General features: G+C 44.8%; 1 protein-coding gene across 1 annotated transcript; it reads right to left on the bottom strand.

Annotated features, from left to right (window-relative positions):
- Positions 1-18,888: 18,888 nt before the first annotated feature.
- LOC129476453 (endogenous retrovirus group K member 25 Env polyprotein-like) lies at positions 18,889-22,105 on the bottom strand. Its single transcript, XM_055269450.2, has 2 exons — positions 20,101-22,105; positions 18,889-19,285 (listed from the first exon to the last, which is right to left on the bottom strand). The coding sequence occupies exons 1-2, from the start codon at positions 22,103-22,105 to the stop codon at positions 19,200-19,202; spliced, it is 2,091 nt and encodes a 696-aa protein (XP_055125425.2). The 3' UTR covers positions 18,889-19,199.
- Positions 22,106-22,592: the final 487 nt, after the last annotated feature.

Raw genomic sequence — 22,592 nt, 5'->3', positions numbered from 1 at the left:
GTGACAGAAGGCACCTAGAAAGTCCGGTCACTCCGACACTAATACTGAGCTTTTCCAATGGTCATAGCAAACGGCACACCAGGAGATTATATCCCGTGCCTGGCTCACAGGGTCCTATGCCCACGGAGCCTTGCTGATTGCTAACACAGCAGTCTGAGATCAAACTGCAAGGCAATACCGAGGCTGGGGGAGGGGCGCCCAACATTGCTGAGGCTTCAGTAGGTAAACAAAGCGGCCAGGCAGCTCGAACTGGGTGGAGCCCACTGCAGCTCGAGGAGGGCTGCCTGCCTCTGTAGACTCCACCTCTGGGGGCAGGGCATAGCTGAACAAAAGGTAGCAGAAACCTCTGGAGACTTAAATGGCCCTGACAGCTTTGAAGAGAGTAGTGGTTTTCCCAGCACGGAGTTTCAGATCTGAGAATAGACAGACTGCCTCCTCAAGTGGGTCCCTGACCCCCGACTAGCCTAACTAGGATGCACCCTCCAGTAGGGGCAGACTGAAACCTCACACAGCCGGGTACCCCTCTGAGACGAAACTTCCAGAGGAACAATCAGGCAGCAATATTTGCAGTTCAACAATATTTGCTATTCTGCAGCCTCTGCTGCTGATACCCTGGCAAACAGGGTCTGGAATGGACCTCCAGCAAACTCCAACAGACCTGCAGCTGAGGGTCCTGACTGTTACAAGGAAAACTAACAGACAGAAAGGACTTCTGCACCAAAACCCCATCTGTACGTCACCATTATCAAAGACCAACGGGAGATAAAACCACAAAGATGGGGAAAAAACAGAGCAGAAAAACTGAAAATTCTAAAAATCAGAGCGCTTCTCTTCCAAAGGAACGCAGCCCCTCACCACCAACAGAACAAAGCTGGATGGAGAATGACTTTTAGGAGTTGAGAGAAGAAGGCTTCAGACAATCAAAATTCTCTGAGCTAAAGGAGGAAGTTCGAACCCATCTCAAAGAAGTTAAAAATCTTGAAAAAAGTTTAGACAAATGGCTAACTAGAATAACCAATGCAGAGAAGTCCTTAAAGGACCTGGTGGAGCTGAAAACCAAGGCAGGAGAACTCCTTGATGAATGCACAAGCTTCAGTGGACAATTTGATCAAATAGAAGAAAGGGTATCAGTGATTGAAGATAAAATGAATGAAACTAAGTGAAGAGAGAAGTTTACAGACAAAAGAATAAAAAGAAATCAACAAAGCCTCCAAGAAATATGGGACAATGTGAAAAGACCAAATCTACATCTGATTGGTATACCTGAAAGTGACAAGGAGAATGGAACCAAGTTGGAAAACACTCTGCAGGATATTATCCAGCAGAACTTCCCCAATCTAGCAAGGCAGGCCAACAATCAAATTCAGGAAATGCAGAGAATGCCACAAAGATACTCCTCTTTGTCTTTTTTTTAATCTTTCTTGGTTTAAAGTTTTATCAGAAACTAGGATTGAACCCCTGCTTTTTTCTGTTTTGCATTTTCTTGGTAAGTTTTCCTCTATCCCTTTATTTTGAGCCTGTGTGCCTCTTTGAATGTGAGATGAGTTTCTTAAAGACAGCATACCAATGGGTCTTGGCTCTTTATCCAGCTTGCCATTCTGTGTGTTTTAATTGGAGCACTTAGCCCATTTACATTTATGGTTAGTATTGTTGTGTGTGAATTTGTTCCTGTTATCATGATGGTTGGTTATTATATCATGATAGTTGGCTATGTTGCAGACTTATTTTGTTGCTTCATAGTTTCACTGGTCTGTGTAAAATGCATTTTTGTAGTGGCTGGTAATTTTGTTTTTTTGTTTGTTTTTTTTTTCTGTATTTAGTGCTTTGTTGAGATGGCTTTTGCAAGTCAGGCCTGATGGTAATGAATTCCTTAAGCATTTGCTTGTCTGAAAATGTTCTATTTCTCCCTTGCTTGTGAAGCTTTCTTTGGCTGGATATGAAATTCTGGTTTGGAAATTCTTTTCTTTATGCATGTTGAATATTGGCCCTTAATATCTTCTGGCCTGTAGGGTTTCTGCTGAGAGGTCCACTGTTAATCTGAGGGGTTTTACTATGTAGGTGACCTGGCCTTTCTCTTGGGTTACCTTTAACATTTTTTGTTTCATTTCAAACTTGGAGAATCTGATGATTATGTGTCTTTGGTTTGATCTTCTCATGGAGTATCTTACTGAGGTTCTCTGCATTTCTTGAATTTGAATGTTGGTCTATCTTGCTAGATTGGGGAAGTTCTCCTGGATGATATCCTGAAGTATGTTTTTCAACTCAGTTCCATTCTTCTTGTCTCTTCCAGGTACCCCCGTCAGTCATAGGTTTGGTCTCTTTATGTAATCCCATATATCTCCGAGGTTTTGTTCATTCATTTTTATTCTTTTTTTCTCTATTTTTGTCTGCCTGTGTTCTTTCAGAAAGACAGTCTTAAAGCTCTGAGATTGTTTTTCTTACACTTGGTCTATTCTGCTATCAATACTTGTGATTGCATTGTGAAGTTCTTGTGTTATGTTTTTCAGCTCTATCAGGTCAGTTATGTTCCTCTCTAAACTGGCTATTCAGATTATCAACTCCTATATTGTTTTATCATGATTCTTAGCTTCTTTGCAGTGGGTTACAACTAGCCCCTTTAGCTCAGCAAAGTTCATTATTACCCACCTTCTGAAACCTACTTCTGTCAATTCATCCATCTCAGCCTCAGCCCAGTTCTGTGCCCTTGCTGGAGAGGTGTTCCAGTTATTTGGGGGAGGAGAGTCTCTCTGGGTTTTTGAGTTCTCAGCATTTTTGATTGATTATTTTTCATCTTTGTGGGTTTGTCTATCTTTGATTTTTGAAGTTGCTCACCTTGTTGGGCTTTTGGGGGATCTTTCTTGTTGATGTTGTTGTTTTTTGTTTTTTTTCTTTTAACATTCAGGTCACTCTACCATAGGGCTGCTGCATATTGCTGGGGGTCTGCTCCAATCCCTACTTGCCTTGATTTTTCCTATACCTGGAGGTATCACCAGTGAAGGCTGCAAAACAGCAAAGATGGCAGCCAGCTCCTTTCTCTGGAAGCTCTGATCCACAGTGCTATTGACCTGTTGCCAGCCCACATGCATCTGTAGGAGGTGGCTGAAGACTCTTGTTGGGAGGTCTCACCCAGTCAGGAGGAACAGGATCAGAGACTTACTTAAAGAAGCAGTGTCACTGCTTTTACGTAGAGCATGTGTTCTTCACTGGGGGGACCCATCCTTGTCTGGACCATTTGTATTCTCTAAAGCCAGCTGAATAGAACCACTGAGTTAACTGAACTGCAGAGATGGCAGCCGCACCTTCCCCTAAAAACTCCATCCCAGGGAGAGAACAGAGCTCTATCAGTAGAACCCTGCCTGGGGTGGCTGAAGCCCCCACAGGGAGCTGCCTCCCAGTGAGGAGGAATGGATCGGGGTCCTGCTTAAAGAAGCAGTCTGGTCACCATTTGGCAAGGCAGCTGTGCCTCATTGTGGGGGACCCTTCCTTGTCTGCACCACTTGTATTCTCCAAAGCCAACAGGCTGGAACAGCTGAGTCTACTGAACTGTAGAAATGGCAGCTACCCCTCCCCTCAGGGGTTTCATACCAGGGAGAGGTCAGAGCTCTGTCTGTAGAACTTTTGCTGGAGTGGCTAAAAACCCCACTACTGAATGTTTTGTATCTTGAATGTGGTGGCAAATGCAGAAACCTACACATGTGACAAAATTGTGTAGCACTAAATACACACAGAGTGTAATCCAAGCAGCAGAGAAAGATGGCAGAGTTAGACTTTTCAGCACTTGTCACTCTACAGAAACATAAATTTAAACATTTATGCACAAAAGTACCTTTGCCAGATCTCAGGAAACCAGTTAAGAGGTTACGGTACCCGGATGTGGTATAATAATAAGAAAAGATGCATTGAAGATGGTAGGCAGGACAGTTTAACATCATCCATGTCACCCCCAGGCATCACAGCACAGAGAGAAATATAGTCTAATTGGGGAGAAGGGAGGAAAGTGGTGCTATAGTAAACCCAGCACTGGACAGCTCCCTACAACATCATCCATGTCAACCCCAGGCATCACAGCACAGAGAGAAATATAGTCTAATTGAGGAGAAGGGAGGGAAGTGGTGCTATAGTAAACCCAGCACTGGACAGCTCCCTACAGCCCCAGACTCCAGGCTGGCACCACACATGAAGCTTTCAGACCCGTTCTGGTGCCAGACAGGACCGTGCATCCACAAGCATCAGTCTTGCATGGTGGAATTGATCTCTAGCTCACCCCCGCTCTATATAAATTTCAACACCCCTAGCCATGGGGCATGCCCCAGCACCAAGACAGCTATAGTGGCTCTTTGCACTTGGCTTATACCAGCAGTGTGCCACCTTCAGTTGTATCCCAGTGTCGTGCAAGCCACAGCAAACCTCAGGCTTCTGGTGCCTCAGTGCCATCCAGGCACAGCAGCATGGGCTTTAGGTCTTCCTTAGTGCCATGCCAGCTGCAATGGGTTTGGGCTTTGGGTTCATCCCAGTGCCATGTCATCCTAGGAGCCCTGGGTTTAGGGACCACACCAGACGGCCTGCCCAGAAGATTTGACAATTGAAGGACTTTCTCAGACACAGCCACCCTGTGAAGATAAGAGTAAGCACCATACTTACTCTATGTGCAAACAGTGATGCATGACCACACAAGTCAAGAACAATCATGGAAACCTGACATCACCAAAGGGACAAAATAAAGTGCCAGTGACAGACACAAAAGAAATGGAGATTTGTGAATTGCCTGACAAGAGGATCCTGAAGTCATCAAAAGAAAAGAAGCAAATGACATATAAGGGGCTGGGCAAAGTAGCTCATGCCTGTTATCCTAGCATTTTGGGAGGCTGAGGTGGGAAGATTACTTGAAGCCAGGAGTTCTAGACCAGCCTTGGCAACATAGCAAGTCCCCATCTCTACAAAAAATTCAAAAATTAGCTGGTTGTGGTGGCATGTGCCTGTAGTCCCACCTACCTTAGAGACTGAGGCAGGAGGATTAATTGAGCCCAGGAGTTGGAGGCTCAGTGAGCTGTGATCATCACTGCATTTCAGCCTGACTGATAGAGTAAGACTCTGTCTCTCTCTCTCATATATATATAAAGATCCAATGCAGCTATCAAGCCTCTCACCAGAAATCTTAGAGGCAAGGAGAGAGAGGGATTATATATTCAAAGTGCAAAAGGAAAAATTAAAAAAAAAAAAAACACTTGCCAACTGAGAATACTGTACCTGGCAAAGCTCCCTTTCAGAAATAAAGGAGAGATAAGGACTTTCCCAAAGTAAAGCTGAGGAGGTTCATCATCACCAGAACTGTCTTACAAGAAATGCTAAAGTAAGTTATTCAAGATTAAAGAAAAAGATGCTAATGAGTAACATGGAAACATCTGATAATATTAAACTCACTGGAAATTTACTACACAGGAAAATTCACAAGACTTTGTTATCGTTATGTCCATGTGTAAATCACTTATATCTTTAGTATAAAGGTTAAAAGACAAGCATATTTTTAAAATAATAATGGCTGCAATAATTTGTTAAGGGATATGCAATGAAAAACATATAAATTGTGGCATCAAAAATTCAAAATGTTGGAGGGGAGTGGAGTAAAAGTGTAGATATTCTTGCAATCAAAGTTAAGTTATCACCTTAAAATAATCTATTATGACTGGAAGAGATTTGTTGTAAGCCTTATCATAACCACGAAGCAAGAAACTACGTAAATACACCAAAAATAAAAAGCATGGAATCAAAACATACTACTAGAGAAGATTACTTAACCATAAAAGAAGACAGCAAGAGAGGAAGAAAGAAACAAGAGATCTAGGAAACAACTAGAAAACATTTTACAAAATAGCAGTAGTGAATCCTTACCTATTAATTATGACCTTAAATGTAAATGGATTAAATTCTCCAACCAAAAGACATAGAGTGGCTAAATGGATAAAAATCAAGGCCCAACTCTATGCTGCCTACAAGAGCCTCATGTCGCTTATAAAGATACTGTATTAGGGCCAGGTGCAGTGGCTCACACCTGTAATCCCAGCACTTTGGGAGGGCAAGGAGGGCAGATCACGAGGTCAGGAGATCTAGACCATCCTGGCTAACATGGTGAAACTCTGCCTCTACTAAAAGTACAAAAAAATTAGCCAGGTGTGGTGGCATGTGCCTGTAGTCACAGCTACTCAGGAGACTGAGGCAGGAGAATCACTTGAACCCAGGAGGCAGAGGTTGCAGTGAGCTGAGATTGTGCCACTGCACTCTAGCCTGGGCGACAGAGTGAGACTCCATCTCAAACAAAACAAAACAAAACAAAAAAACAAAAAAGATACTGTATTAGTCAATTCTCACACTGCTATAAAGGAATACCTGAGACTGGGTATTTTATAAAGGAAAGAGATTTAATTGTCCTACAGTTCCACAGGCTCTACAGGAAGCACGGGTGGGGAGGCATCAGAAAACTTACAATTATGTCAGAAGGCAAAGGGGAAGCAGGCACATCAACTTACATGGCCAGAGTAGGAAAAATAGGGCCTAGCGGGAGGTGCTGCACACCTTTAAACAACCAGCTCTCCTGAGAATTTACTCACTATCATGAGAACAGCAAGGGGAAAATCTGCCCCCATGATTTAATCACTTCCCACCAGGACCCTCCTCCAACATTTGGGGTTACAATTTGACATGAGATTTGAGTGGGGACACAAACCCAAACCATTATCAGATACACACAGACTGAAAGTGAAATAAGGAAAAAAGATATTTCATGTAAGTGGAAACCAAAGGAGAGCAGGAGTAGCTATACAGGTGACCCTTGAACAACACAGATTTCAACTGTATGGGGTTCCACTTATAAGTGCATTTTTTTCAATAAATATATTGGAAACCTTTTGGAGATTGGTGACAATTTGAAAAAGTCTTGCAAATGAACTGCATAGCCTAGAAATATTTTAAAAATTAAGAAAAAGTTAGGTATGCCATAAATCATAAAACATATGTTGATACTAGTGTGTTTTATCATTTTCTATCATAAAATATACACAAATCTATTATTAAAAGGTTAAGATTTATTAAAATGTATGCACATTAACACACATAATGTCATTTGCAGTTCAGAGAACTGTAAACAAAGACAGTATTAAGTCACAACTGCATAAAATTAACTGCAGTACATACTGTACTGCTGTAATAATTTTGTAGCCACTTCTTCTTGCTATTGTGGTAAGCTGTTTACTAAATTGTGTATCACAGTAAAAAGTGATCTATTGCAATTCTTATGTACTTTTTGCTGTGTTTAGTGCAATACTGCCTACCTTAAAAAACACTATGAGACCCATATGAAGTGCCACTAGTGATACTGGAAGTGTTCTAAAGAAGAAAAGTCATGACATTATGAGAAAAAAGTTGAGTGGCTTGATATATGCCATAGAGTGAATTCAGTGTAAAGACCTTTGTAAAAAAAGTAAAGGAAATTTGTAAAGCCATTGCTGCAGCTATGTGAGCAGGTGCAAAAACCTTACACTTTTTGTGAAATATCCTTTTTTTGTTGTTGAAAATGCAATTTTCATGTGTGTGCAGGATTGCTATAAGGCATACCTATAGACTTCAATGTGATTCTAGAAACAGTGAAGTCATTATATGACAATTTAACGGAAAAGGAAAGTGAAGGATCTAAAGCTGGTTAATTTAATATTAGCAAAAGATGTTCAATAATTTTAGAAAAAACTTCACTTGAAAAATTTCAAGATAACAAGAAAAGCAACTTCTGCTGAACAAAACGTAGCAAACTAGTTCCCAGGCGACATTAAGGAAACCATTGAGAAAAAAGATTATCTGTTTGAATGTGTTTTTAATGCAGATGAAAGTCCCCTATTCTGGAAAAAGAAAATGCCACAAATGACACTTATTAGTAAGGAAGAGAAGTGAACGCTAGGATTTAAGGCAAGAGGAGACAGACTAACTCTACTGTTTTGTACAAATGCAATCAGGCTTATTATCAGGACCACCTTTACTAAGTAGCTAACCCCAAGCCTTGAAGAATAAAGGTAAACACCAACTGTCAGACTTTTGTTGTACAATAAGAAAGCCTGGAAAATAACCCTTCTACTGGATTGGGTCCATTAATGCTTTGTCCCTAAAGTCAAAAAGTACCTTGCCAGTAAGGGGCTGCCTTTTAAAGTTCTTTTGATATTGGACAACGCCTTTGGCCACCCAGAACCCCATGAATTCAACACCAAAGGCACTGAAGTTGTCTACCTTCTCCCAAACACAACATCTCTATTTCAGCCTCTAGTTCTAGGGGAATCATAAGAAACTTTAAGCCTTATTACACATAGTACTCCATGGAAAGGATTGTCAATGCTGTGAGAGAACCTCAATACAGAGAAGATCATGAAAATTTGGAAGGATTACACTATTGAAGATGTAAACATTGTTATAAAAAAAACAAGCTGTGACAACCATCAAGCCTGAAACAATATATTCCTGCTTAAAAAAAACTGTTTTGAGATGTTGTATATGACTTTACAGAATTTACAACAGAGCCAATCAAGAAAATTATGAAAGAGATTGTGACTGTGGCAAAAAAGATGGGGAGTGAAGGGTTTCAAGACATGGATCTTGGAAAAATTCAAGAGGGAATACACACCATACCAGAAGAATTAACAGAAGACAACGTGATAGAGTTGAGTGCATCTGAACCAACAGCAGATGATGAGGAAGAAGATGTAGAAGACGCAGTGCCAGAAAACAAAACTTCATTAGACAAGCTGATATGAAGGTTCTGATTATTCAATGCAGCTTTTGACTTCATTTACAACATGATACCTTCTATGACATGGGCACTGAAATTAAAACAAATGTTGAGAAAATATTGGTACTGTATAGAAACATTTTTAGAGAAACGAAAAAGCAAAAATGTCAGGCAGGAATTACAATGTATTTTCATGAAGTTACACTGAGTGTGCATGCCTCTCCTCTCTCCTCTTCCACCTATTCCTTCTCTTTCATTTCAGCCACCCCTGAAACAGCAAGACCAACCTCTCCTTTTCTTTTTCCTCACCCTACTCATTGTGAAGATGATGAGAATGAAGACCTTTGTGATGATCCATTTCCATTTAATGAATAGTAAATATATTTTCTCTTGCTTATGATTTTCTTAATATTTTTTTCCTCTGGCTTATTCTAATGTAAAAATACAGTATATGATACATATAATATACAAAATATGTGTTAATTGAATGTTTATATTTTTGATTTGGATGACTTTTGTTTCTTTTTTTATCTAATTGCTCTGGTGGGACTTCCCAGCTTTTATTATATTGATATGTAATGATCTGTTGAATAGGACTGGCAAGTGCCTTCAACCAGACCTTAGAGGGAAAGCTTTCAGTTTTTCCTCATTGATTAAGATGCTAACTGTGGGCTTTTAATAAATATCCTTTATTATGTTCAGGTAAGTTTCTTCTATACCTACTTTGTTTACAGTTTTCTATTATAAATAGATGTTGAACCCAGTCAAATGCTTTTTCTGTGTCTATTGAGACTATTACATGGCTTTTGGTTTATATTATGTTACATTACATTGATTGATTTGCATATATTGAACTCGCCTTCCTTCTCTGGGAAAACTTTACTTATTTATGTTGTATAATCTTTTTCATGTACTTTTGAATTAAGTTAGCTAGTCTTTTATTGAGAACTGTTCTATCTATATTCATCACAGATATTGGCTTCTAGATTTGTTTTCTGTGATGTCTTTGTCTGGCTTTCATATGAAAGTGATGCTAGCCTTATAATATTAGTTTTGAAGCATTTCCTCTTTTTTTTAAGCCTTTAAGTAGCTTCGATAATAATTTTTTTTTGAGTATTTGGTAGAATTTACCCATGAAACCATCTGGTCCTGTGCTTTTTTTGGTTAGGCAGTATTTTATTAACATTTCAATCTCTTTACTTGTTATTTGTCTGCTTAGCCTTTATATCTATTCATTGTTTCAGTCTTGTTGGGTTTCCTGTTTCTAGGAATGTATCCACTTATTTTATCAAATTTGTTGGCATATAATTGTACATAATACATTCTTATGATCCTTGTTATTTCTTTTTTTTTTTTTTTTTTTTATGGATCAGTGATAATAACTCAATCCTCTATTTGACAAAGAAGAGGGAGAAGGAAGAGGAAGAAAAAGAAAGTGGGATAAAGGATCAGAAAGGGAGGAAAATAGAAAAAATTAGAGTATGACTCCAGGGTAGACCTGTTTTGTTGTCATTGAGTTGGTTGGTTGGTTTGTCTGTTGTATTCTTCATGTTTCGCCAAGTTGGCCAGACTGGTCTCGAACTCCTAGCCCGAAGTGATCAACCCGCCTCGCCCCCCAGAGTGCCGGGACCACAGGCGTGAGCCACCACGTCCAGCCCCCACATTGCTTCTGGCCTCCGTGGTAGACCTCCCAGACGGAACGGCCAGGCAGAGGAGCTCCTCACTTCTACCCAGACACGGGGCGGCCGGGCAGAGGGGCTCCTCACTTCCCAGACGGGGCGGCCAGGCAGAGACGCTCCTCACTTCTTCCCAGACGATAGGTGGCCGGGCAGAGGCACTCCTCACTTCCCAGACGATGGGTGGTCGGGCAGAGGCGCTCCTCACTTCCCAGACGATGGGCGGCCGGGCAGAGGCGCTCCTCACTTTCCAGACGATGGGTGGCCGGGCAGAGGCGCTCCTCACCTCCCAGACGGGGCGGCCGGGCAGAGGCGCTCCTCACTTCTTCCCGGACGGGGCGGCCGGGCAGAGGCGCTCCTCACTTCTTCCCGGACGGGGCGGCCGGGCAGAGGCGCTCCTCACTTCTTCCCGGACGGGGCGGCCGGGCAGAGGCGCTCCTCCCCTCTTCCCGGACGGGGCGGCCGGGCAGAGGCGCTCCTCACTTCTTCCCGGACGGGGCGGCCGGGCAGAGGCGCTCCTCACTTCTTCCCGGACGGGGCGGCCGGGCAGAGGCGCTCCTCACTTCTTCCCGGACAGGGCGGCCGGGCAGAGGCGCTCCTCACTTCCCAGACGGTGGGTGGCCGGGCAGAGGCGCTCCTCACTTCCCAGACGATGGGTGGCCGGGCAGAGGCCCTCCTCACTTCTTCCCGGATGGGGCGGCCGGGCAGAGGCGCTCCTCACTTCTTCCCGGATGGGGCGCCCGGGCAGAGGCGCTCCTCATTTCTTCCCGGACGGGGCGGCCGGGCAGAGGCGCTCCTCACTTCCCAGACGGGGCGGCCGGGCAGAGGCACTCCTCACTTCTTCCCAGATGGGGCGGCCGGGCAGAGGCGCTCCTCACTTCCTCCCGGACGGGGCGGCCGGGCAGAGGCGCTCCTCACTTCCTCCCGGACTGGGCAGCCGGGCAGAGGCACTCCTCACCTCCCAGACGGGGCGGCCGGGCAGAGGCACTCCTCACTTCCCAGACGATGGGTGGCCGGGCAGAGGCGCTCCTCACTTCCCAGACGGGGTGGCTGGGCAGAGGCGCTCCTCACTTCCCAGACGGGGCGGCCGGGCAGAGGCGCTCCTCACCTCCCAGACGGTGGGTGGCCGGGCAGAGGCGCTCCTCACTTCCCAGACGATGGGCGGCCGGGCAGAGGCGCTCCTCACTTCCCAGACGGTGGGTGGCCGGGCAGAGGCGCTCCTCACTTCCCAGACGGGGCGGCCGGGCAGAGGCGCTCCTCACTTCCCAGACGGTGGGTGGCCGGGCAGAGGCGCTCCTCACTTCCCAGACGGTGGGTGGCCGGGCAGAGGCGCTCCTCACTTCCCAGACGGGGTGGCTGGGCAGAGGCGCTCCTCACTTCCCAGACGGGGCGGCCGGGCAGAGGCGCTCCTCACCTCCCAGACGGTGGGTGGCCGGGCAGAGGCGCTCCTCACTTCCCAGACGATGGGCGGCCGGGCAGAGGCGCTCCTCACTTCCCAGACGGTGGGTGGCCGGGCAGAGGCGCTCCTCACTTCTTCCCGGATGGGGCGGCCGGGCAGAGGCACTCCTCACTTCTTCCCGGATGGGGCGCCTGGGCAGAGGCGCTCCTCACTTCTTCCCGGACGGGGCGGCCGGGCAGAGGCGCTCCTCACTTCTTCCCGGACGGGGCGGCCGGGCAGAGGCGCTCCTCACTTCTTCCCGGACGGGGCGGCCGGGCAGAGGCGCTCCTCACTTCTTCCCGGACGGGGCGGCCGGGCAGAGGCGCTCCTCACTTCTTCCCGGACGGGGCGGCCGGGCAGAGGCACTCCTCACTTCTTCCCGGACGGGGCAGCCGGGCAGAGGCGCTCCTCACTTCCCAGATGGGGCGGCCGGGCAGAGGCACTCCTCACTTCCCAGACGATGGGTGGCCGGGCAGAGGCGCTCCTCACTTCTTCCCAGATGGGGCGGCCGGGCAGAGGCGCTCCTTACTTCTTCCCGGATGGGGCGCCCGGGCAGAGGCGCTCCTCATTTCTTCCCGGACGGGGCGGCCGGGCAGAGGCGCTCCTCACTTCCCAGACGGGGCGGCCGGGCAGAGGCGCTCCTCACTTCTTCCCGGACGGGGGCGGCTGGGCAGAGGCGCTCCTCACTTCTTCCCGGACGGGGCGGCCGGGCAGAGGCGCTCCTCACTTCTTCCCGGACGGGGCGGCCGGGCAGACGCGCTCCTCACTTCTTCCTGGACGGGGCGGCCGGGCAGAGGCGCTCCTCACTTCTTCCCGGACGGGGCGGCCGGGCAGAGGCGCTCCTCACTTCTTCCCGGACTGGGCGGCCGGGCAGAGGCGCTCCTCACCTCTTCCCGGATGGGGCGGCCGGGCAGAGGCACTCCTCACCTCCCAGACGATGGGAGGCCGGGCAGAGGCGCTCCTCACTTCCCAGACGATGGGTGGCCGGGCAGAGGCGCTCCTCACTTCCCAGACGGGGTGGCCGGGCAGAGGCGCTCCTCACTTCGCAGACGGGGTGGCCGGGCAGAGGCGCTCCTCACTTCCCAGACGATGGGTGGCCGGGCAGAGGCGCTCCTCACTTCCCAGATGATGGGTGGCCGGGCAGAGACGCTCCTCACTTCCCAGACGGGGTGGCCGGGCAGAGGCGCTCCTCACCTCCCAGACAGTGGGTGGCCGGGCAGAGGCGCTCCTCACCTCCCAGACGGTGGGTGGCCGGGCAGAGGCGCTCCTCACCTCCCAGACGGTGGGTGGCCGGGCAGAGGGGCTCCTCACCTCCCAGACGGTGGGTGGCCGGGCAGAGGCGCTCCTCACTTCCCAGACGGTGGGTGGCCGGGCCGAGGCGCTCCTCACTTCCCAGACGGTGGGTGGCCGGGTAGAGGCGCTCCTCACTTCCCAGACGGTGGGTGGCCGGGCAGAGGCGCTCCTCACTTCCCAGACGGTGGGTGGCCGGGCAGAGGCGCTCCTCACTTCCCAGACAGTGGGTGGCCGGGCAGAGGCGCTGCTCACTTCCCAGACGGGGCGGCCGGGCAGAGGCGCTCCTCACTTCCCAGACGGTGGGTGGCCGGGCAGAGGCGCTCCTCACTTCCCAGACGGTGGGTGGCCGGGCAGAGGCTCTCCTCACCTCCCAGACGGTGGGTGGCCGGGCAGTGGCGCTCCTCACTTCCCAGACGGGGCGGCCGGGCAGAGGCGCTCCTCACTTCCCAGACGGTGGGTGGCCGGGCAGAGGCGCTCCTCACTTCCCAGACGGTGGGTGGCCAGACAGAGGCGCTCCTCACCTCCCAGACGGTGGGTGGCCGGGCAGTGGCGCTCCTCACTTCCCAGACGGGGCGGCCGGGCAGAGGCGCTCCTCACCTCCCAGACGGGGCGGCCGGGCAGAGGTGCCCCTCACCTCCCAGATGGGGCGGCCGGGCAGAGGCGTTCCCCACCTTCCAGATGGGGCGGCGGCCGGGCAGGGGTTGCAATCCCAGCACCCTGGCAGGCCAAGGCAGGCGGCCGGGGGGTAGAGGCTGCCGCGAGGCCAGACCATGCCACCGCACTCCAGCCCGGGCAACACCGAGCACTGGGTGAGCGAGACTCCGTCTGTAGTCCCAGCACCTCGGGAGGCTGAGGCGGGCAGAGCACTCGGTGTCAGGAGCTGGCGACCAGCGTGGCCAAGATGGCGAACGCGTGCCTGCATGGAAAGGAGAGAAGGCAGGCAGCGGTGGCGCGCACCGGCAGTCCCAGGCAGTCCGTGGCGCGGGCAGCAGCAATCCGAGTAGATTGCAGCCTGGGCCAGAGAGGGAAAGAAAGAAAGAAAGAAAGAAAGAAAGGAAGGAAGGAAGGAAGGAAGGAAGGAAGGAAGGAAGGAAGGAAGGAAGGAAGGAAGGAAGGAAGGGATCCTTGTTATTTCTAAGGCCTCTGTTTTAATGCCTTCTCTTTACCATCGATTTTATTTATCTGAGTCTTCTCTTTTTTCTTAAACTAGCTGAGAGATTGTTAATTTTATCTTTTCAGAAAACTACATCTTGGCCACGCCTATAATCCCAAAATTTTGGGAGGCTGAGGCGCACAGATCATGAGGTCAGAATTCCAGACCAGCCTGGCCAACATGGTAAAACCCTGTCTCTACTAAAAATACAAAAATTAGCTGGGTGTGGTGGCAGGCCCCTGTAATCTCAGCTACTCAGGAGGCTGAGGCAGAAGAATTGCTTGAACCCAGGAGGCGGAGGCTACAGTGAGCCGAGATCTCGCCACTGCCCTCCAGACTGGGTGACAGAGCAAGACTCAGTCTCTAGACCTTGATTTTGTTGATTTTTTTCAATTTGTTTTATTTCTGCTCTGATTTTTATTATTCATTTCCTTTCTGCTAAGTTTTGGGCTTAGTTTTCATTTCTTTTTCTAGTTTCTTGATGTGTAACATTAGATTGTTTATTTGAGATCTCTCTTCCCTTTTAATGTAGGCATTTATTGCTACAAATTCTTCTCTTAATACTGCTTTTGCTACATTCCATATGGTTTTGGTATGTAGCAACTTTGTTTTCATTTGTCTTGAGACACTTTTAATTCCCTTTTGATTTCCTCTTTGACTGGTTTTTCAAAATCTTGTTAATCTGTATGTATTTATGAATTTTCTCATTTTCTTACTGCTCCTGATTTTGAATTTGATTCCACTGTGGTCAGAAAAGTTACTTGGTATAATTTCAAACTTCACAATTTGTTAAGACTTGTTTTGTTGCCCAATGTGTTATCTATCCTGAAGAATGTTTTATATGTGCTGAGAACAATGTATATTCTCCTGCTGTTGGGCGGAGAGTTTTGTCTGATAGGTCCATTTAGTCTGTAGTGTTACTCAAGTCTACAGTTTCTTAATTTATTTTCTGTTTGGATGCTTTGTCCATTATTGAAAATGGAGTTTTGAAGTTTTCTACTAGTATTGTATTGCAGTCAGTTTCTTCCTTCATATCTGTCAATATTTGCTTCAAATATTTAATTGCTATAATGGTGGGTGCATATGTATTTAAAATTATGTCTTCTTATTGAATTGACTCTTACGTCATTATACAATTACTGTCATTGTCTCTAAAAAGTTTTTAAAATCTATTTTGTTTGATATTATGTATAGCCTCTCTTGCTTTCCTTTGCATAGAATATCTTTTTCCAACTCTTTACTTTTAATTCATTCAGCCATTGTATATCTTTTGATTAGAGAGTATAATCCATTTACATTTACATTGATTAGAAAAGACTCACTATTGCTATTTGTTCATTGTTTTCTGTTTGTCTTATAGTTCATGTGTCTCTTTTATTCTCTTTTGCTGTCTTTATTATTATTATTGTGTCGATAGGTTTTGTTTTTTATTTTTGCATATGTAACTTCTGTAAGTATTTTCTTTATGATCAACATGGAGCTTACATAAAATATCTTGTAGTTTTACAATGGTCTATTTTACACTGATAACAACTTAGCTTCACTTGTGTAGAGGAACTTTACATGTTTACCTCTCTTTACTCCACATTATTATGTGTCAATAATGTCACAATTTAGATTCATTTATATTGTGTAACCATCAACATAATTTACTTATAACTATTTTTAATAGTTTTGTCTTTTGACTTTTATAATTGAATTAAGCGTGATTTACCCACTACTTTTATAGTAATACAGTATTCCCTCTATTCGTCTATGTATTTACCTTTACCAGCAAGTTTTGTACTTTCTTATGCTCTCACATTTCTGTTTAGTATCTTTTTGTTTTAAATTGAAGAATTCACTTTAGCATTTCTTGCAAGGCAGGTCTAGTGGTAGTAAACTCCTTCAACTTTTGTTTGAGAAAGTCTTTGTGTCTCTTTCCTTTGTGAAAGACATATTTGCCAATTGTAGTAGTATTGCCTGGCAGGATTTTTTTTTCTTTTTTTCCTTTTAGCACTTTGAATCTATCAACCCATCTACTCCTTCTGGCCTGCAAGGTTCTACTGATTAAAACACTGATTGTTTTATGAGGGTTATCTTGTAGGTAACAAGTTACTTTTCTCTTGCTGCTTTCAGAATTCTCTCTTTAAGTTTTAAGAATTTGATTATAATATGTCTCACTGTGGATCTCTTTGTATTCCTCTAGTTTGATGTGCTTTGGGCTTTTTTGGATCTGGATGTCTTTTTTTCTTTCCCAGGTTTGGGAAGTTTTCAGCCATTATTTGTTTGAATAAGCTTTCTGCCCTTTACTCTTTTTCTTCTTCTACTGAGACTTCTATATGTCCTATAAGTCCCTTAAGCTATCTTCACTTTTTCATTCTTTTTATTCTCTTTGCTCATCTGACTGGATGATTTCCAATGAACTCCTTTTGAGTTCACTGACCCTTTCTTCTGCTTGATCTAGTCTACAGTTGAAACCTTGTATTAAATTTTACATGTCAGTTATTACATTGTTTAGTTCTGTAATTTCTTGTTGGTATCTTAAAAATACTTTCTGTCATTTTGTTGAAATTCTTACATTGTTCCTGTGATTCTCTCCCAAACTAGGTGAGCTTCTTCATGACCATTATTTTGAATTTTCTGTTAAGTAAATCACATATCTCCATCTCAGTATGGTCAGTTTCTTTAGATTTATCTTGTTTATTTATTTGGCGAATATTTTCCTGTTTATTTTTCTTGACTCTGTTGGTTTCTGTGCATTGAATGAAATAGACACTTCTTTTACTCTTCACAGGCTGGGCTCATATAGGAAATAAACCTCACCAATTATTCTGGCCAGCTATTCTTGGTGCCTCTTAGACCTTTGTTTTCATTTTCCTGGTGGCCCTCAGGAGATTAGAATATGCCACATTTCATATGTAGAAACCAGTGACCGTATGTCAATGGTTTCAGCTTTGTTTTTAATTTTTCTTTAATATTCACAGCAGCTTTTATGAAGCAGCTAGGAAAATGCATAACTCAAATTCTGGAATTTGTGCACAATTAAGCAGCTGAAAGCCAGGAAACAGGAATTCACACCCAAATCTCTCTAACTTGGAAGACTTTATTCTTTACTGTGTGGAAGGAAAATAAATCTTGAGACCCCAAAATCTCTAAGCTAAAAGGAAAAGTCAGGCAGGCAACTGCCTAGGGAAGACCTGCCTCCCATTCTATTCAAAGTCATCCTTCTGAGGCTCACCTGAGACAAATGCATATCTGATTGCTTCTTCTCCCCTATTGTTTATGTAAAAAATGCAGAATCACTGAGCCAGACTAAATTGTGTATTAAGTGGAAGGACTCAAAAGAATGCAGCATTTTGTCTCTTATCTACTTCTAACCTGGAAGCCCCCACTTCCAGTTGTCCTGCCTTACTGGAACTAGACTGAACCACTGTATATCTTACACATATTGATTGATGTCTCTCACTCGTGTCCATGTGAAGAGACCAACAAACAGGCTTTGTGTGAGCAATAAAGCTTTTTAATCACCTGGGTGCAGGCAGGCTGAGTCTGAAAAGAGAGTCAGGGAAGGGAGATAGGGGTGGGGCTGTTTTTTAGGATTTGGGTAGGTAAAGGAAAATTACAGTCAAAGGGGGTTGTTCTCTGGCCGGCAGGGGCAAGGGTCACAAGGTGCTCAGCGGGGGAGCTTTTGAGCCAGGATGAGCCAGGAGAAGGAATTTCACAAGGTAATGTCATCAGTTAAGGCAGGAACAGGCCATTTTCACTTCTTTTGTGGTGGAATGTCATCAGTTAAGGCAGGAACCTGCCATCTGGATGTGTACCTGCAGGTCACAGGGGATATGATGACTTAGCTTGGGCTCAGAGGCCTGACAGTCTCATGTCTCCCTAAAATGTATAAAAGCAAACTGTACCCCCTGACCACCTTGGGCACATGTCTCAGTACTTCCTGAAGCTGTATCACAGGTGAATGCTTAACTTTAGCATAATAATCTTTCAAAATTGACTGAGATCTGTCTCAGATATTTGGAGTTCACAACTGTATATTAAACTGCCTGTCTCTAACAATAGCCAGCCATAAGATGCCGACAAGATTAGTAATAAAGGGAAATAATTAGAAAGAAATTGGAAGTCCTGGGTAAATTTGCTGTGTCTCTACATTTATAGTCTCACCTAGTGCCCTTTTTCTTATGAGTATTTATGGCATGAGGGGTTAGGTTAGAGTATGTCATAATGAAACTGGCCTGGAGAAAAATTATACCCAGGCCTGAAATATAAGCAATTTAGACAACTGTACCAAGCAGAATATATTTTAAAGACACCTAAACAATTTTGGTCTAAGTCAGTGGTTCTCAGACTTGAGCATGCATCAGTCACCCGGAAAGCTTATTAAAACACAAGTTTTTGGATCTCATTCCTGAAGGGGTGGCCTGCCCCTCCACACCTGTGGGTGCTTCTCGTTAGGTGGGACGAAAGACTTGAGAAAAGGAATAAGACACAGAGACAAAGTGTAGAGAAGGAAAAGCGGGGCCCAGGGGACCGGTGCTGTGCTTACAGAGGACCCACACCGGCACCGGCCTCTCAGTTCCCTTAGTATTTATTCACAATTATCTTTACCATCACCGGTGCTGTGCTTTGAGATGTTCCATCGCCCAGGGACGGGCAGAAGACACATGTTTTTCTTTTTCTCTAGATTAAAGAGAATGGTGATGACCTTTAACCATAAGCAGCCTTTAGGCACTTGTTTAACAAAGCACATTCTGCACCACCCAAAATCCTTTTAACCTTAAGTCATCACAGCACATGTCTCTTGCAAGGACAAGGTTGGGGGTAGGGTCACAGATTAACAGCATCTCAAATACAGAACTAAATGGAGTATCTTATGTCTACTTCCTTCTATATAGACACAGTAACAGGCTGATCTCTCTTTCTTTTCCCCACATTTCCCCCTTTTCTTTTCAACAAGACTACCATTGTCATCACGATACAGAGATTACATACTTCACAAGGTAATAGAATATCACAAAGCAAGTGGAGGCAGGATGAGTTCACAGGTCGGTGTTAAAATTGAAATTAAAATTGCCAATGAAATTTTTGGGCACGCATAGTCATTGATAACATTTTATCAGGAAATAGGGTTTGAGAGCAGACAACCTGACTGGCCAAAATTTATTAGGTGGGAATTTCCTCATCCTAATAAGCCTGGGAGCACTACAGGAGGCCGGGGCTTATTTCATCCCTTCGGCTTCAACCGTAAAAGGCGGCACGCCTCCAAGGGGGTCGTTTATAGGCCTACCCTCAGAGCGCATTCTCTTTCTCAGGGATATTCCTTGCTGAAAAAAAGAATTCAGCAATATCTCTCCTATTTGTGTGCAAAAGGAGAAAAGATATGGCTCTGTTCCGTCCGGCTCACCGGCGGCCAGTTTAAGGTTACCTCCCTTGTTTCCTGAACACCACTGTTATCTCGTTCTTTTTTTTTTTCAAGATGCCCAGTTTTCGTATTGTTCAAACACACGTCCTTTACAAACAATTTGTGTTGTTAAGGCAATCATCACAGGGTCCTGAGGTGACATATATCCTCCTCAGCTTACAAAGAAGATGATGGGATTAAGAGATTAAAGTAAAGACATAAGATATTACAAAAGTATAAATTTTGGAAAACTAATAAAATGTCCATGAAATCTTCATATTTTATGCTTTTCTGCTGTGGCTTCAGCCAGTCCCTCAGTTCAAGGTCCCTGACTTCCCGCAACATTCTCCCTCCCTTTTCCTCTATATAAATGTGCCATGGCGATGAAGGCTTGTTCATTCTCTCGATTTTGGCGCAGGATTCTTCGACTGGTCCGGCACACTAAAAACAAACCGATCAAACAGAGACACATAATTCCAAAATTTACTGCAGTAGAGTTTCCAATAGACTGAATCCAAGTCGTGGGGTTTAATCCATAAAGATTTTTTGCCACTTGATCTAACACCTCAGCTCCAGGCACAATATTTAAGTGACTCTGAGAGGCTTCAAAAATTTGTTCTTTTAATTTAGAAATGTCTAAAGTGAGATTATCTTCTCTTCCCTGTAAATGGCGTCTTACCATGTCCCAGTGATGTCTAGACTCATTATAAACTTGGGGTGTAATACAAAAATCTGACGTATTCCAGTCACACTGTAACTGGAAACGATGTTCCAAGCTCATGAGCCTATCTCCCATCCAAATGACAGTTTGTCTAAGGTCATTAATTTGATTAGCCAATTTTTGATCGATACCAGATTGTGAATTCCACAACCTTGTGGAATTCTTTTGCCAATTGTCAACAAAGCTTACTGTCTGAACAGAAGAGTGCAATGCGACTCCTGCCACAGCGGCTGTAGCTGTGACTGCAATCAATCCCATAATCACTGCAATTAAAGTAAAAATGAATCTTTTGGATCTATTTAAAATGCCTTTTAATACTTCAGTCAAAATATGAATGGATGGCGAGGCCTCCCATGGTCGATCCATGGACACAGGGATCCACACGCCTTCTCTTGCTCTCACAAGCAGAATACGGTGCTGCCAATCAAAAGTTGAATCAATGCAAGTAAACAATCTGCAATTTTCACATGTTATAGTTTGGGAGTCTGGTTTAATAACTACATTTCCTATGACTAACATATAAGGGGGTTTTACACAACTTAGTAAAGGAACTGTTAGACTGGAATTTAGGTTGATAGAGTAAAATGTTTTATAATCTCTTGTTTCTATAGTTTGGTTCCCAGACCAAATTCTAAGGTGGTATGTAGCCGCAGTAAGCCTCCATAATTCTGGATGTTCAGGACCAAAAACCGGACTTATTATTTTTGGTCTTGGAGTAGAGGTTCCCTTTTCTCCCCATTTCCAAGGGTAGAAAGACTGAAATTTCTTGTACCTATGTTTGTCTAAATTTTTTGTTAAGTCACTATCAACAGTTGGACTCACTAGTGCATTGGGACAGAATTGAGTTTGTCCTGTGCAATCGTGGTAGAATTGACCTCGAGGTGCCCAATCTATAACAGTTCCAAATGTGTTGTTTTGTAAAATCACGGCACTCTCGGCCACACATTCTTCCCAAACTAAATCTTTTGTTTTTATGGAAATCTCCTTGGGGCAAGGTCTTCCTTTTGGCCTAAATATTAATGATCTTTGATAAGAGAAGTCTTGTACATAGTTTACCTGTGGTTTGAGTGACATACCGCTTACCATATGATAAGTAAATCTACTGGTGGGATTGAGAGTAGGTACTTCTACCAACCAATTTTGGATAGCAGGCATTAAACATCCTGGTGCTCTCCCGAGACATATAGGAGGATAACGATACCCAATGGAAATATTTATCATCATTCCTTCTTCCTCCGGTTTTGCAGGGCAACGATCATCTGTGGGACCAGCTACCCACACACTATTATTAACATATACTTCAATGGGATTATCCATCCAAGTGACTGCCCGAATTAAGGGCGGGAAAGGCACATAGGCCCAGTAGGTATAATTAGCTGCAGCTGCTCCTGCAGGCATGGGGAGACTTACCACCGTTGATACAACCATTAAAGCTGCAAACAGCATTTTTTCTGAGGTTTGTGTCACCTTTGTGCTAGCTAGGCTTTTTCTAGCTAACAGTGTCAGCTTCTTTAACTGTGCCCAGGTTGGCAGCTCCGCCTTCTTGGTGCGTGGTGACTTCATCTGTTTTTCTAATATCACCACTTGATTCATCCTGCGAGTCAATGGTGCCTGATTGCGGTGTTTCCGTCTCCGTGGAGGCACTTTCCTTTGCATCTCCAATGGGTTCATTGTAGAACTTCAAATGTCTAGTGGGTATCCAAACAGGAAGCTGATTTTCTCCTGGTGAAACACAAGCAAAACCTCTTCCCCAGGTTATCACCTTCCCTATCTCCCATGTCCTATTTTTGTTGTCTTTCCACCAAATCAGTTTTCCTTCATGTGGACTGTTCTTTTTACCCGTAAGATGTTGTTCTGCAGAAGTAGTAGTCTGATCTCTATAAATGTTTAAAAAATTTAAAGTATAGAGTGCTAGATTAAGCTGCATCTGAGGAGAGGTACACTCCTTACTGTCTCCCCCCTTTTTTTGTTTAACTAACTGAGTTTTGAGTGTTCTATTAGTTCTTTCAACTATGGCCTGTCCTTGGGAATTATAAGGAATTCCTGTTGTATGTGTAATATTCCACTGATTTAATAATTTTTGGAAAGCTTTACTACAATAACCTGGTCCATTGTCAGTTTTAATTTTTTCTGGAACTCCCATCACAGCAAAACAAGA

This window comes from Symphalangus syndactylus, chromosome X (assembly GCF_028878055.3).
Source record: "Symphalangus syndactylus isolate Jambi chromosome X, NHGRI_mSymSyn1-v2.1_pri, whole genome shotgun sequence".
Lineage (NCBI taxonomy): Eukaryota > Metazoa > Chordata > Mammalia > Primates > Hylobatidae > Symphalangus > Symphalangus syndactylus.
Note: the sequence above shows the minus strand (reverse complement) of the source record. Positions and strands in the feature narration are given on the sequence as shown.

Bases quoted from the DNA above. Each gene is read 5' to 3' on its own strand.
- LOC129476453 (XM_055269450.2), bottom strand. From the start codon at position 22,105: ATGAACCCATTGGAGATGCAAAGGAAAGTGCCTCCACGGAGACGGAAA. The intron at 19,286-20,100 runs TCATCGCCATGG...ATCTCTGTATCG, and splicing joins TCGAGAGAATGAACAAGCCT to TGATGACAATGGTAGTCTTG.